At 46.6% G+C, this 16,213-nt stretch overlaps 1 protein-coding gene across 3 annotated transcripts in view; it reads right to left on the bottom strand.

Moving 5' to 3' along the window:
- The window catches only part of LOC127591907 (gastrula zinc finger protein XlCGF17.1-like), a 30,185-nt gene extending 16,244 nt beyond the window's left edge, over positions 1–13,941 (bottom strand). The window contains exon 1 of one of the 3 annotated variants that reach the window (XM_052052202.1): positions 13,512–13,941. In XM_052052202.1, the coding sequence (XP_051908162.1) occupies positions 13,512–13,638 (127 nt within the window). In that variant the 5' untranslated portion in view covers positions 13,639–13,941. The remainder of the gene's footprint in view (positions 1–13,511) is intronic. The other 2 variants (XM_052052203.1, XM_052052201.1) reach the window with 2 other exon arrangements.
- Between the last annotated feature and the right edge of the window lie 2,272 nt (positions 13,942–16,213).

Here is a 16,213-nt window from a genome sequence, read left to right as displayed (position 1 = left end):
CCCATGGGGCCCGGCCGGCCGGGCCCAGCTCGAAGAGGCAACGTGGGTCCCCCTTCCCATGGGCTCACCACCCATGAGAGGGGTCAAAGGGGTCGGGTGCAATGTGAGCTGGGCGGCAGCCAAAGGCGGGGACCCTGGCGGTCCGATCCTCGGCTGCAGAAGCTAGCTCTTGGGACATGGAATGTCACCTCTCTGGCAGGGAAGGAGCCCGAGCTGGTGAGTGAGGCAGAGAATTTCCGACTGGATATAGTCGGACTTGCCTCCACACACAGCCTGGGTTCTGGTACCAGTTCTCTCGAGAGGAGTTGGACTCTCTTCCACTCTGGAGTTGCTCACGGTGAGAGGCGCAGAGCAGGTGTGGGCATACTCATTGCCCCCTGGCTCAGTGCCTGTACATTGGGGTTCACACCGGTAGACGAGAGGGCTGCCTCCCTCCGCCTTTGGGTGGGTGGACGGGTCCTAACTGTTGTTTGTGCATATGCACCAAACAGCAGCTCCGCATACCCACCCTTTTTGGAGTCCTTGGAGGGTGTGCTGGAGAGTACTTCTGCTGGGGACTCCCTTGTTCTGGTGGGGGACTTCAATGCTCCCGTGGGCAATGACAGTGATACCTGGAGGGGCGTGATTGGGAGGAACGGTCCCCCCGATCAGAACCCGAGTGGTGTTTTGTTATTGGACTTCTGTGCTCGTCACGGATTGTCCATAACGAACACCTTGTTCAAACATAAGGGTGTCCATATGTGCACTTGGCACCAGGACACCCTAGGCCGCAGTTCGATGATCGACTTTGTAGTTGTATCATCGGATTTGCGGCCGCATGTTCTGGACACTCGGGTGAAGAGAGGGGCGGAGCTGTCAACTGATCACCACCTGGTGGTGAGTAGGCTCCGATGGTGGGGGAAGATGCCGGTCCGTCCTGGCAGACCCAAACGTATAGTGAGGGTTTGTTGGGAGCGTCTGGCGGAATCCCCTGTCAGAAGGAGTTTCAACTCCCACCTCCGACAGAGCTTTTCCCATGTTCCGGGGCAGGCGGGGGACATTGAGCCCGAGTGGTCCATGTTCCATGCCTCTATTATTGAGGCGGCCAATCTGAGTTGTGGCCGTAAGGTGGTTGGTGCCTGTCGTGGCGGCAATCCCCATACTCGCTGGTGGACACCAGCAGTAAGGGATGCCGTCAAGCTGAAGAAGGAGTCCTATCGAGCCTGTGGGACCCCAGAGGCAGCTGACGGGTATCGACTGGCCAAGCGGACCGCAGCTTCGGTGGTCGCCGAGGCAAAAACCCGAGCTATGGGTCGTGACCGAAAGAACGAGATCCCGGATACAAGCGGCTGAAATGAGTTTTCTCCGCAGGGTGTCCGGGCTCTCCCTTAGAGATAAGGTGAGAAGCTCAGTCATCCGGGAGGGGCTCAGAGTCGAGCCGCTTCTCCTCCACATCGAGAGGAGCCAGATGAGGTGGCTTTGGCATCTGATTCGGATGCCTCCTGAGGTGTTCCAGTCATGTCCCACCGGGAGGAGACCCAGGACACGCTGGAGAGACTATGTCACCCATCTTGCCTGGGAACGACTCGGGACCCCCCGGGGAGAGCTGGAAGAAGTAGCTAGGGAGAGGGAAGTCTGGGCTTCCTTGCTAAAGCTGTTGCCCCCGCGACCCGGCCCCGGATAAGCGGTAGATAATGAATGGATGGATGGATGGATGGCGCAATTACAGGACTTCCAGTGCTACGTTTCCAGATGAAAACACTTTGTGTTCAAGGTTAGTGTGCAGTTACAGCAGTCTGGGTATTCGTCGGGCCTTCTTGGCTGAGTTTAGTCTGATCTTAGCTTCCTCGCCTCGAACAAAGAGAAGCCTTTCTCACCAACACATCGCTCAGCAGAGATCGTGTGAATCGCTTGCTGTGTTCAAAACAGGTTTAAAAGTTAAGTTAAAATAAAAAAGGCAATATTGATTTTGAGCATGAGAGTAGACTGGTATAAAAATGTGCCAGTGTGTTCACTTTTTCCTTTCAGATTGTGAAATGCCAAATGAACAATCTATGACAATTTTCATGTAAATCAAGTTAAAACTCACAAAAAACAAGGGGTGGGACTCGATTAGTTTCCTTTTTTACTTCTTACTTCCTTTGAACATGTAAATTGTGTTGAATGATGACTATTTGCTCTTTTTTTTTACCTTCCCTTGGCTTGCTGCAAAATTTCTGTCATCTACTTCTATGTTCAAAAAACAAACAACGCAAAGAAGGCCCTTGTGAGGCTAAGCATCAGAAAATTGATGGATGGATGTCCCATGCCACAATAATAATGTTTGTGATGCCAGAGATGAAAGTCCTCTGGATTTTCCCGAAATTCCGGTACTTCAAATTGTCCTCAATTTTCCTCCAGGAAATTCATTTTAGGCAATTATCCTCTGGAAAATTGCCTAAAATTAATCCCCACTGCTGTTCTGCATAGGACTGAACCCCCTAAGCCAAATAATCACCAAGACAGGCTATGGATACTGCCTCAGAAATGGAGCTATGATCAGTCACCCCCTCTACATGGATGACGTAAAGCTGTATGCTAAGAGCGAAAGGGATCTACAGCAGCGACATTGGGATGTCATTCGGGCTTGAGAAATGTAGTCGGATGTTGACTAAGAGAGGCAAGGTAGTCCGCACTGAAAGGGGTCTCACTCCCTGAAGGAACAATAGCAGACGTTGAGGACAGCTACAAGTACCTTGGTATACCACAAGCCGATGGCAACCTCAAACTGGCAACAAGGAAAGCGGCTACGGCCAAATACCTCCAGCGAGTGAGGCAAGTCCTAAGAATCCATGAATACATCAAGGAGAAGGTTCCAACGGATGACATACTCGGAGCATGTCTCAGACAATGGGGGACAGAGGATGAGCTGCTGGAAGAGGGACCATCACGGGAGGACAAGCCCCTACACGGGATGTACCACTGGACCATAACTGAAGTGGCTGATCTTAAGAAGTCCTATCAGTGTCTCGAGAGGGCTGGTTTGAAGGACAGCACAGAGGCACCATCCTGGCTGCTCAGGAGCAGGCCCTGTGCACCAGAGCCGTTGAGGCCGAGACATACCACACCAGACAAGATAAGTAGCAGCTGCTCTGAGCTGGTTCAGCCACCACGTCCCTACGTCAGTATACAGGACAGAAAAGCTCACTTAGAAGCAATGACACTGTCATTCATCGCAGAACACTCACTGCCACTGAGTTTAACACCTGAACTCATCAATTTTGCACAGGAGTTTGGTAGAGATACCAAAGCAAGCAAAGGAATACAAATGGAGAGGACCACAGCTTCAAGTCTTTTGTCCTGGTGTTTGAACAAAGGAACAAATGGTGCACAAGCTTCACGATGAGCAGACAGATTTTGTTGGATTCACCTGGCGCTTTAAGAGGGGCGGGGCTGCCACTGACAGGCGACCGTTCGCGCGACGTATAAAAAGCAGAATCGCATTATGTTGCGTTAGTGAATACACTCGCTTCGTCGTCGGCATGGCCCAATGGTAAGCTACGCTTGTACTTTTATTTACCAGATATCTAAAGTTAGCTTTAGATTGATCATGATCGGTTGCTTTGCTTGTTTGCTTTGCATTATGTCCGTTGTGCTTTGTTTGTAATCAAGGTCAGTTACCGCTCGCAATCGGCAATGTAAACAGCGTGGGCTAAAGTGTTGCTAAAACAGTGGTGTCTTTATTTAACTCATTATGCATAGTTTTCATGTTTGTCCAGCCACAATTTGATTCTGAACGAAGTACATTGCGTTGCAGCGGGGCTTAATCATGCCGGCGCTCCACTTCCGGTTTGGACCGTTGGGACTTGTAGTTCTTTTGTTCGAGTCGACTTGATATGTTTGATTATATGGTTTCTTACGTTTAAAATAATGATGACTGTAATGATACATAGTGAGATCACGGTTGATTAAAGTATTTATTAAATGTATTGTTAAAATAAAAGTATGAATTGTCAATTCTATACTTATATTTATTTTACTGCTTTTATGTGGGCTTTAGGTTATTACCTGCTTCTGCTTCTGATACTGCAACTACTTTCATTTAATCTACATCTACTGTTGCTGCAAAATGTCCCAATAAATGTATCAAGAAAGTACAGAAAGAGTGATCCTTCCATGCTGGCCGAAGATCCCTATTCAGAGGGCCATGAAAAACGGCATTAACTGAACAGATTTGTTTCATTTCCTTGCCTGTTTCATGCTACAAGAGAAGGTACAGGACATTTCTGCTTCTCAGTTGCAAAAAATAGATGGCAGCAATGCATCCATGCATCTGCCCACAAAGGACATTTTCATAGATACTGCAGAAAAGATTCTGAAAAGATTGTCAAGACATAACAGCTTGAGTCAAGAATTTAGAAAAAGGGTCAGAGCAGCGTTTGTTCTCTCCAAGGAAAGCTTCCTCTCAGCAATCCACATTTGAAGTGTTTGTCAGCAATTGATCCTAAAACACAAGGGCACTCTGTGACACTTTCATCTCTGTGATTCATGCTTGTCTATTTGTTTTCTTAGTGCAAAAGACCAAAGGCCAACCTGAAATGGGCATTACATAACTCACTGTACAGGGTGTCCTCGATTTCGGACATTTTCTTTCCAACGTCCTCTTTGGAACCTCATCCATCCATCCATCCATCATCTACGGCTTATCCGGGTCGCGGGGGCAACAGCTTTAGCAAGGAAGCCCAGACTTCCCTCTCCCTAGCTACTTCTTCCAGCTCTCCCCGGGGGGTCCCGAGTCGTTCCCAGGCAAGATGGGTGACATAGTCTCTCCAGCGTGTCCTGGGTCTCCTCCCGGTGGGACATGACTGGAACACCTCAGGAGGCATCCGAATCAGATGCCAAAGCCACCTCATCTGGCTCCTCTCGATGTGGAGGAGAAGCGGCTCGACTCTGAGCCCCTCCCGGATGACTGAGCTTCTCACCTTATCTCTAAGGGAGAGCCCGGACACCCTGCGGAGAAAACTCATTTCAGCCGCTTGTATCCGGGATCTCGTTCTTTCGGTCACGACCCATAGCTCGGGTTTTTGCCTCGGCGACCACCGAAGCTGCGGTCCGCTTGGCCAGTCGATACCCGTCAGCTGCCTCTGGGGTCCCACAGGCTCGATAGGACTCCTTCTTCAGCTTGACGGCATCCCTTACTGCTGGTGTCCACCAGCGAGTATGGGGATTGCCGCCACGACAGGCACCAACCACCTTACGGCCACAACTCAGATTGGCCGCCTCAATAATAGAGGCATGGAACATGGACCACTCGGGCTCAATGTCCCCCGCCTGCCCCGGAACATGGGAAAAGCTCTGTCGGAGGTGGGAGTTGAAACTCCTTCTGACAGGGGATTCCGCCAGACGCTCCCAACAAACCCTCACTATACGTTTGGGTCTGCCAGGACGGACCGGCATCTTCCCCCACCATCGGAGCCTACTCACCACCAGGTGGTGATCAGTTGACAGCTCCGCCCCTCTCTTCACCCGAGTGTCCAGAACATGCGGCCGCAAATCCGATGATACAACTACAAAGTCGATCATCGAACTGCGGCCTAGGGTGTCCTGGTGCCAAGTGCACATATGGACACCCTTATGTTTGAACAAGGTGTTCGTTATGGACAATCCGTGACGAGCACAGAAGTCCAATAACAAAACACCACTCGGGTTCTGATCGGGGGGACCGTTCCTCCCAATCACGCCCCTCCAGGTATCACTGTCATTGCCCACGGGAGCATTGAAGTCCCCCACCAGAACAAGGGAGTCCCCAGCAGAAGTACTCTCCAGCACACCCTCCAAGGACTCCAAAAAGGGTGGGTATGCGGAGCTGCTGTTTGGTGCATATGCACAAACAACAGTTAGGACCCGTCCACCCACCCAAAGGCGGAGGGAGGCAGCCCTCTCGTCTACCGGTGTGAACCCCAATGTACAGGCACTGAGCCAGGGGGCAATGAGTATGCCCACACCTGCTCTGCGCCTCTCACCGTGAGCAACTCCAGAGTGGAAGAGAGTCCAACCCCTCTCGAAAGAACTGGTACCAGAACCCAGGCTGTGTGTGGAGGCAAGTCCGACTATATCCAGTCGGAAATTCTCTGCCTCACACACCAGCTCGGGCTCCTTCCCTGCCAGAGAGGTTACATTCCATGTCCCAAGAGCTAGCTTCTGCAGCCGAGGATCGGACCGCCAGGGTCCCCGCCTTTGGCTGCCGCCCAGCTCACATTGCACCGACCCCCTTTGGCCCCTCTCATGGGTGGTTAGCCCATGGGAAGGGGGACCCATGTTGCCTCTTCGGGCTGTGCCCGGCCGGGCCCCATGGGTGTAGGCCCGGCCACCAGGCGCTTGCCAACGAGCCCCACCTCCAGGCCTGGCTCCAGAGGGGGGCCCCGGTGACCCGCGTCCGGGCAAGGGAAACCTAGATCCATTTATTTCAATCATCATTGGGGTCTTTGAGCCGTGCTTTGTCTGGCCCCTCACCTAGAACCTGTTTGCCATGGGTGACCCTGCCAGGGGCATAAAGCCCCAGACAACTTAGCTTCTAGGATCATTGGGGACACACAAACCCCTCCACCACGGTAAGGTGACGACTCACGGAGGGGGTCTCTTTGGAACCTGAGATTTTAAATCAAAATGCATTTATCACCTACCTACTTGTCATGATTTCAGTATCCAGGTGTACGGAAAACCTATTCTGGCCATGAATGTAAAAGATGCGCATAAGGGTTGTTCTTGTGCCAGTGTGCAAGTGAAAATGAACGGATTCGATAAGATCGTGGCTCGCGTCGTTCAGCACTGTCGGCAATCGAGGACTCCGTTTGGATTTATCAGCCAGTTGTCCGCGACACAATTTAGTTGACTGACTCACCGTTACAGAAGGAGTGTACCAGTCGAAGATGCCGACAACAGATAAACTGCCTGCATGATCATGCTCAAAGTACTTCATATTTTATACCAGAGTTCCCTGCTAACTTGTGCTAGCTGTAGCTTAAGCAGGCTTGCTAGCACGAAAGAGTGAAAAACAATCATGGCCAATGTCAAAATACACGTTCTTGCTCCATGACTTTGAGGGAATCTTCCGGTACACTGCGATTTTGTAAAAAGCTCAGCAAATCCAAGTAGTGCCATTACGTTCGGAAGCACCTCTGAGTACTGCGGTCATTCCAGCCTCCACTCGCAAAATTGATGTCCAGCCAGCAGCCACAGCGATTGTTTAAATTCTGCATTACAGTAAAGTGGGGCCGGCAAGCGGCATTGGCCACGTTTAAAATCAAAGCCTTCCAACTGATCAGATTCTGATTCTGATGCATGCACGTCAGTGGTTTAGATTTAAAATAATGTAACGAAATTTCTTGGTGGTCAACTAACGATGCGTTCACCGAGGGAGAATGATAACTCTGTCAGAATATTTTTTAAATAGTTAGAAAACAAATTTTGGCTATCCCGCAAACAGACCAAGTCTAGGGCATACTAGGTGGTATATTAACATCTTTTGTGATGTTTTCTTTAATCAATGTATTTCTTCTCAGTGAAAAAAACTGCTTTGAGATGATTGCATGACTTGGTGACTTGCTTGCCTAAGCAATTCCAGAGATGGACTCTGGAGCCTGCTTTGACGACTTCATAGTCTGCTTTGTTTGAATTGTCAAAACTTGATTGAGATCAATGCCACTTGATTACACAACAAACAGTGTGGCGTAGGGAGATAAGATAAGATATCCTTTATTCGTCCCACACTGGGGAAATTTACAGCCTCCAGCAGCAAGAATGTATGTAGAAAGAAGAAAGGAGAGAGAGAAAAAAAAAACAACAAACATCTTTCAATTAAATACAATATGAACACAATGGATAAATCGCAGTACTATTTACAATTTTACTTCACATAATTTAATTATTATTATTATTATGATTGTTATTTTTTATTCATCAGCCTGACAGCAGTCGGTAGGAACGAGCGTCGGTATCTCTCCTTCTTGCAGCGCGGGTGTAACAGTCTCTGGCTGAAGGAGCTACCAAGTGCTGTCAGGGCGGGCTGGAGGGGGTGGGAGGGACTGGCCATCATAGCTTTTAGCTTAGTTAGCATCCTTCTGTTGCCCACCTCCTCCAGAGTGTCAAGGGAGCAACCCAGGACAGAACTGGCTTTCCTGACCAGTCGCTCCAGTCTCTTTCTGTCCCGGGCCGAGATGCTGCCTGACCAGCAGACAATGCCATAATAGATGGCCGAGGCCACCACCGAGTTATAGAACAATCACACCCCTCCAGGTCTCACACTGTCATTGCCCACGTGAGCATTGAAGTCCCCCAGCAGAACAAGGGAGTCCCCAGCAGGAGTACTCTCCAGCACACCCTCCAAGGACTCCAAAAAGGGAGGGTATGCTGAGCTGCTGTTTGGTGCATATGCACAAACAACAGTCAGGACCTGTCCACCCACCTGAAGGCGGAGGAGGCAAACCCTCTCGTCTACCGGTGTGAACCCCAATGTACAGGCACTGAGCCGGGGGGGCAATGAGTATGCCCACACCTGCTCTGCGCCTCTCACCGTGAGCAACTCCAGAGTGGAAGAGAGTCCAACCCCTCTCGAGAGAACTGGTACCAGAACCCAGGGTGTGTGTGGAGGCAAGTCCGACTATATCCAGTCGGAAATTCTCTGCCTCACACACCAGCTCGGGCTCCTGCCCTGCCAGAGAGGTGACATTCCATGTCCCAAGAGCTAGCTTCTGCAGCCGAGGATCGGACCGCCAGGGTCCCCGCATTTGGCTGCCGCCCAGCACATTGCACCCGACCCCTTTGGCCCCACTCATGGGTGGTGAGCCCATGGGAAGGGGGACCCACGTCGCCTCTTCGGGCTGTGCCCGGCCGGGCCCCATGTGTGTCAGCCCGGCCACCAGGCGCTTGCCAACGAGCCCCACTTCCAGGCCTAGCTCTAGAGGGGGGCCCCGGTGACCCGCGTCCGGGCAAGGGAAACCTTGGTCCATATATTTTACTCATCATAAGGGGTCCTTGAGCCGTGCTTTGTCTGGCCCCTCACCTAGAACCTGTTTGCCATGGGTGACCCTGCCAGGGGCATAAAGCCCCAGACAACTTAGCTCCTACGATCATTGTGATACACATAAACTCCTTAAAATTTGTCCTTTTAATACAAAATCAGGGGAATGCAGTGCAGCGGGTGGTTGGGAAAATCAAGTCTGACTTGGATACCCAAGCTGTAAATCAGTGTTTTTTCAAACTTTTTTGAGGCAAGGCACAATTATTTCATTGAAAAAAATCTCACGGCACACCACAAGCTGAAAATGTGTGTGGGGGGGGGGGGGGCTTATTTTAACCATTAACGTGTTATATTGTTACTCCAACCATTTTTAACATTGGAGAATGACGTTATAACAGGTCGAATTGGAATCAAATGAACACAAAGAAAAAAAGTATTTTATAATCTTTCCCATTTATTGTTTCATTGTCATCTTGCATTCATGAGTCACAAATGTGCTTGTCTGTAGGCTAAACACAAGGAAATTGGCTAGCTGTTGCTGCTCCCTCGCGGTATGAGAGGGTACTACACGATTACTTTCTGGGCGATAGTCTGCACAGGCACACAAATTGGGTATTTTCCCGCAGCACACACTGCTCTCAATCAGGGGTTGGGAACTAAATATTCTCAATTTTTTAATCCAACCATTGATTTTTCACTGCTTATGTCCTGTTCAGGGCTGCACTTGGCAGCAGGAGCAATTTTAATTGGATGATACTGGCCTACTTCAGCCGCTGCTGGGTAAACAGGAAAATGCCCCCTTTTGAATCACTCTGCTTGGTCATTAGCTCAAAGCTAACCTTTTAAGCAGTTGAAAAGAAAAAAAAAAAAGATGACGAGGATGGTCCACTGCAAGACGAATGGACTGAAGGATTCGCCTTTGTGGATAGTACAGGTTCTGCGGTGTGTTTAATTTAAGATTAAGATATCCTTTATTTGTCCCGCAATGGGGAAATTACAATCAGAATTCAGAAAGGAAACGCTGGGTAGGGAGAGGGAAAAAAAACACACTCGAACTATACTCTTCCGAGGAGAATTTAAGTCCAGGATAAAAAAGACCCTAGCACATAATAAGCTTATGACGTTACAACAAGTCACAAGACATAACATGTAATAAGGGGGAGGATGAATGGGAAGAACAGGAAATGAATGGGAAGGGGGGAGGGGGAGGAAAGGGGGGTGACCCGCGGTCCCCGTTGCGCTCTGCATATCGGACCACGTCATGGGGGAAAAAGAATCGGAACGATGAAGACGGTGATAACAAGGATGTGTATGTGCGTGTGGTTGTCCAGTTGTGGATGTTTATGCGTGTACAGGTCATAGCTGCTTCGTCGAGGTCTGCTCATTATGAAGACAGTCCATGGCCGAGAAGGAGGGGGGTGATGGTGGGGGCCCTAGATTCCATGCGTACCTCCATCCATGGGAAAGGCCAGATAGTGTTGTTTGTTTTGGAGGGACGGCCGCCAACAATTTCAGACAGATTTGCAATGACAAAATGCCTTTGATGAAACGATCAAATGTAAAGTGGCACTTGTTGATGACCCTTCCAACCCTTTGATGACTTCCAACCCTACTGACCACAAGACATTTGACCCTGAGAACAACTTGGACTCGGACAATAACTTTTTCAAGACTGACCGACCGCGAGGTTGCCATCGACGACCGATCGTGAGGGAGCCCAGTGACGACCGCGAGGAAGCCAGCGAGGACTACAGGGAAGCCAGCGAGTACAAGGAAGCCGGGAAGACAACCAGCCAGCGACCACCGAGAGGGAGCCAGCGACGACCACATGGGAGCCAGAGACGACCGAGTGGAAACCAGCGACGACTGCAGGGGAGCCACCGACCGCGAGGGAGCCGGGAGACAACCAGCCAGCGACGACCGAGAGGGAGCCAGAGACAACCGAGAGGAAGCCAGCGATGACTGCAAGGGAGCAATTGACCGCGAGGGAGCTGGGAGACAACCAGCCAGCAGCCGCGACGGAGCCAGCGATGACCGCAAGGGAGCCAGCGACCGCGAGGGAACTGGGAGACACCCAGCCAGCCAGCGAGCCTGAGGGAGCCGGGAGACAACCAGCTGATACAAGCTGGTATCTTTCCATCAAAAATGAAAATTGCTAAAGTTATTCCAATCTATAAAAGTGGAGAAAGACATCCGTTTACAAATTATAGACCAATATCAATATTCCCACAATTCTCAAAAATATTAGAAAAACTATTTTCTCGCAGACTTGATAGCTTTATACAAAAGCATGCGCTGTTAAGTGAGAATTAATATGGCTTCAGGGAAAGACGGGCCACTTCAATGGCAGTTATGGAGTTTGTGGAAGCAATAGGCACTAATATAGACAACAAAGAATTTACTGTTGGGATTTTCCTAGATCTAAAAAAAGCTTTTGACAATAGATCATAGTATATTATTGAATAAATTAGAGAGATGTGGCATTAGAGGTGTAGCTAAGAGGTGTAGATAACAGATACCAGTACGTGCACCTCAACAATAAAAAATGAATCAACTGAAAATCACTCATGGAGTTCCTCAGGGGTCTGTGCTTGGTCCAAAACTATTCTTCTTATATATAAATGATATCTGCAAGGTCTCAAAACAATTTAAATGTGTCCTATTTGCTGATGATACAACTTTCTACTGTTCTAGAATAAATCTGAAACAGATCCTGACAACCGTAGAAAATGAAATAAAATTAAAAAACTGGTTTGACAGAAATAAATTGTCACTTACCCTGAAAAAATCTAAGTTAATTGTTTTTGGCACAAGACCAATCAAACACCTAGCTAAAATTATGCTAAACTCAATTGAGATAGAAAGAGTGTATGAAACCAAGTTTCTCGGATTAGTAATACACTCAAATCTATGTTGGAAGCCACATATCGATAACGTAAAAAGAAAAATAGCCAAAACCATAGGAATGCTCTACAAGACCAAGGAAGTGCTAAATAAGAGATCTTTGTACACATTATACTCTTCATTATTATTACCATATATGACCTACTGTGTGGAAATATGGGGAAATTCCTGCAAAACAAACACACTCCATATTCTAAAAGTACAAAAAAAGCAATTAGAATTATTAATAGATTAAAATATACGGAACCCACAAATCCACTATTTATCAAATTAAATACGATGAAATGTTATGACCTGGTTGACTTTAAAATCGCCCAATTACTGTACAAAGCACACAATAACCTGCTCTGCCAAAACATTCTGAAGTTATTCGAAATTCGGGAAAGCAGCTATGATTTAAGAGGTACCAACTTATTCAAAAATTCAAAACAAGAACAAACATCAAGCAAAGAAGTGTATCTATCAAAGGTGTTAATCTGTAGAATAATTTCGAAACAGACCTGAAAATGAGTAAATCGCTTGCCGAGTTCAAAAACAAATTCAAAAAAATAGTACAAACAACCGACATCAATCACAGTTAAAATGATAAATTCTAAACATTAAATATAATGATAAATCAGAACTAAGTTGATAAATAGAGAAAGGTATTGAAATATCCATTATGAATACAAGAGAAAATTGACACAAGAGTGCCAGGGTGTGGATGTATATAACCCCGATACAAACCAAAAGTTGTAAAAATATCACGGTTAAGGGTAAAGTATGAGCCTTAATGGAGACTTCTTTTTCTTACTTTCTTTCTTTTCTGATTGATATAAAAATGATTTATTAGATATAAACATATAACGGGGTAGGACTAGATAAGTGTTTTACTTCTTCCTACTCCCTTGAACATAATAATTGTGTTGAATGAAGACTAATTTCTTTCTTTTTTACCATCTCATTTACCTTATTTTCTGTCAAATTATTACTGTATATGTTTTATGTTCATAAACAAAACGAACCAAAACTTTAACACGTGCCGTGCTACGTTTGCATCTAAACACCCTGAGGGAAACAACAGGATGCGTGCAAGCTACTGTGTGCAAGCGGGACAACTCACGTTTGGACCCGGCAAACTGATAATTCCACTAGCTTTGCGAGCAATCGTGAGGAAAACCATTCATATTAATGGTGAATATGATCACAAAATTATTTAAAAGAATGCATTCCCAGGTGCATTATGCTGACATTTTGTTTCATTCACTTTTAAAAGTTTTTTATACGGCTCTCACTGAAATACATTTCCAAATATTTTACTTTCATAGTTCTCAGTCAGAAAGGTTCCTGACCTGCTCTAAATTGTACTGAGGTGGTACTGTGAGCGTGAATAGCTGTTCATTTATGTTTGCCCTGCGATTGGCTGGCAACCCTGCCTACTGCCCGAAGACAGTTGGGAATGGCTCCAACATGCGCCGCTACCCTTGTGAGGATGAAGCGATTGAAAATGGATGGATTTGACGATAAACTTGTCCTTGAACCTATTACGTACAGAAACGTACACAAACACACACACACTGCGTAGAAGAAAGACAGCATCTGAAGGCTGTTAAGAAAGAGTACGAAAGTGAGAAGAACAGTGTGATCCAACCTAATCTGCGAAGAACAATTCTTGGCTGCATCTTGCCAATGACGTCCAGCAGTTGACGTTGTCCCTTGTGGTCCTCTTTTTCTCTACAAAGTTCCTCCTCGTATACTGATGTCCTTCTTGCGCACATAGTGCAGATAATTACAACACTTTACGCTTACGATCTCTACGCAGCGATGTGTTGAGCACTAGCGCCTCTTTGTTAGCGGCTAGGAAGCTAACCAAAGCTAAACTAGGCCGAGAAACACCAACGTACACCAAGACGACTTTAATCGGACAAGAAGCTTGAACGAAAGATGTTTTGGTCGAGCGAGATGATAGCGGACGACACGAGTGGAGGTTTGAGCACGTTGACGACAAATTCAGGAGAATTTGGTCAAGGGTTTCCCTCATCGCGCCCCAGCCCCGTACTGCTGTCAAGCCAGCGATTGTTAATACTCTGCATGGGGGAAATCTGCCAACAGCGAGTGCTTTTGAACACCTTCAAAGTAAAAGCTATCCAACCCGCCAGCGGTTTGGATTTAAAATAATTTCTTGGCGGTCAGGCAATGACGAGTTCACCCAGAGAGAATGAAAACAACCAAGAAGAGTTCTGAAGTTGCGTCAGAAAATGAAGTCAATGTTAACTCTCCATCAATTACTAAAACGTCACCTAATTTAAAAAAAAATAGATAAATAAACTGCATTTTTGTTGAATGATTTTTTTTTCAGGTCCAGGGCAGGGGTAGTGAACACCGGTTCCTCGAGACCCACACCCTGCCTGATTTTGGTCCCTCCACACTCCAATCCACAGATTCAAATGTGTGTGCCCTGAGATTGGCTGTCACCAAGTTCAGGTGTACCCCGCCTACTGCCCGAAGATGACTGGGATAGGCTCCAACACCCTCCACGACCCTTGGGAAGATAAGCAGATCGGAAAATGGAAGGATGGATGTAGCGAGCCTCAAGTCGTTATTTTGTGCGCGTTGTAGTGACTTCTATGTACATAAATCACCACCAACCGCAAAGGTGTGAAAGCAATGTTTCATATGCTTGTCAGAGAGTTCACGATCATTTATTAACGGGGTAGAAATAATTGCAGTCCCTTTAAGGACCGCCATGTTATTCTGCTTGTTTCTATGGAAACTGACTTTCGGCGGGTCTCGTGTGTCGCGGGAAGTTTTTTTGGTGTGCTAATAAAAAAACGACACACACACTCGGAGTGCAAACGTGACAAATTGTCGCTTTCTTCGAGTTTCTACAATTTCCACAGTGTTAATTCGCTGCTCTTCATTTGTCAAATGAATGTTTGACATGTTTTGTTAAAAAAAAATTTAGTTCCTCGTGGAAATGTCTCATGTTTACGCTGGATTATCTTTCAATTGAAAGAATGCCATTTGCTCACATTGATGACATTCATCCCCATTTTGCTGACAGAATACAGGAAATAAACTGCTGTCAGCACCACCTTGGTCAGCTCCTGTGATTTTATTTCTGTGAAGATCTCACTGATGATGTCACACATATATTGGCCCGTTGTATTTGTAAATTAGTGGTCACATATTGTGAGCAAAAACCAAGGAAAGAGTTTAATTTTTGTTGATTTCGGAGGTGGAGCATTTGTGACCCAAGTTTATTTTGTCGCCCAAGTGGAAATGCTGCTAACATTTGTTTTTACTGTATGAGTAGTTGTAGTGGTCGAGGAATGATTATTATTTAAACCAGAATTCAACACCAATTTCTGATTTTCATTCATTTTTTGAGTTTTTTTAATTGCTTTTGTTTGTTTGTTTTTTTACAGTGAAACTCCTCTACAACAAAATCATGTTTGCAGCAAGAAAATTTTCACAATGGGGTTTTTCACTGTAGCAAATTTGAACTCAGATGTGTTTACATACATTACATTACACACACACACAAACGTATGTGTACACGCACACACAATCGTATGTTTACTCTTTATTTTTATTCCAATACTGCATAAGTATGAGCACACACTTATTTGACACTTCATATTGTCAGTGTAAAAAGAAAAAAAGGGAAAGAAATTGTGAAATTTACGATCAGCATTCACTTTCACCTACATCAATTTCTTGGATCATGTCTTTTATTTTGCTTGCTCAGTCTTTCATTTTGATCATTTTTACCCCTCTCTTCTAGCATCAGAGCTATTCTTGTCTTAGCTGCTTGACATCCAAAGGTCCATTTTGTAGCCATTTTAGCAATGCAATGTCCATGTTCGTCTGAATCTAACAATAGCAAATACTTCCTGGACCCGGTGGCTTTTCTTTCCACCATTTCACTGTCTTTAACTCAACCTCCCCTCGATCGCCACCCAAGACAGCGTTGCTCAGCTGATGTCATGCAATGAACTTTTAAGACAGCCAAGGGACGCTTCGTAGTCCTCGATGGCCATAGTTAGCTCTCGAAGGCTAAAAACCTTACGCTAACTGGGGCGCTTCTCTCTCATCAGTGCTCCAGTTAGCGTAAGGTTTTTAGCATGATAACAAGTAAGTAATTTCCTTGAAAATGCTTTACATACTTGTAATACGGGGAAATATTCATTTATTTGAATATCGGTCGAGCCATAAGCAATTTCCTCTGAGCAGCTAATCGGAAGCATTCCACTCTATCTTCTACAGATCTAGCTTCAGTATCTACACACATAGAGAGTGAGGTCCCTCTTGGCCAAACGGAGGCCAGGATGATGCTCTGTAAGCCAATGG

This window comes from Hippocampus zosterae, chromosome 19 (assembly GCF_025434085.1).
Source record: "Hippocampus zosterae strain Florida chromosome 19, ASM2543408v3, whole genome shotgun sequence".
NCBI lineage: Eukaryota > Metazoa > Chordata > Actinopteri > Syngnathiformes > Syngnathidae > Hippocampus > Hippocampus zosterae.
This window is presented reverse-complemented; position numbering and strand designations above follow the sequence as displayed.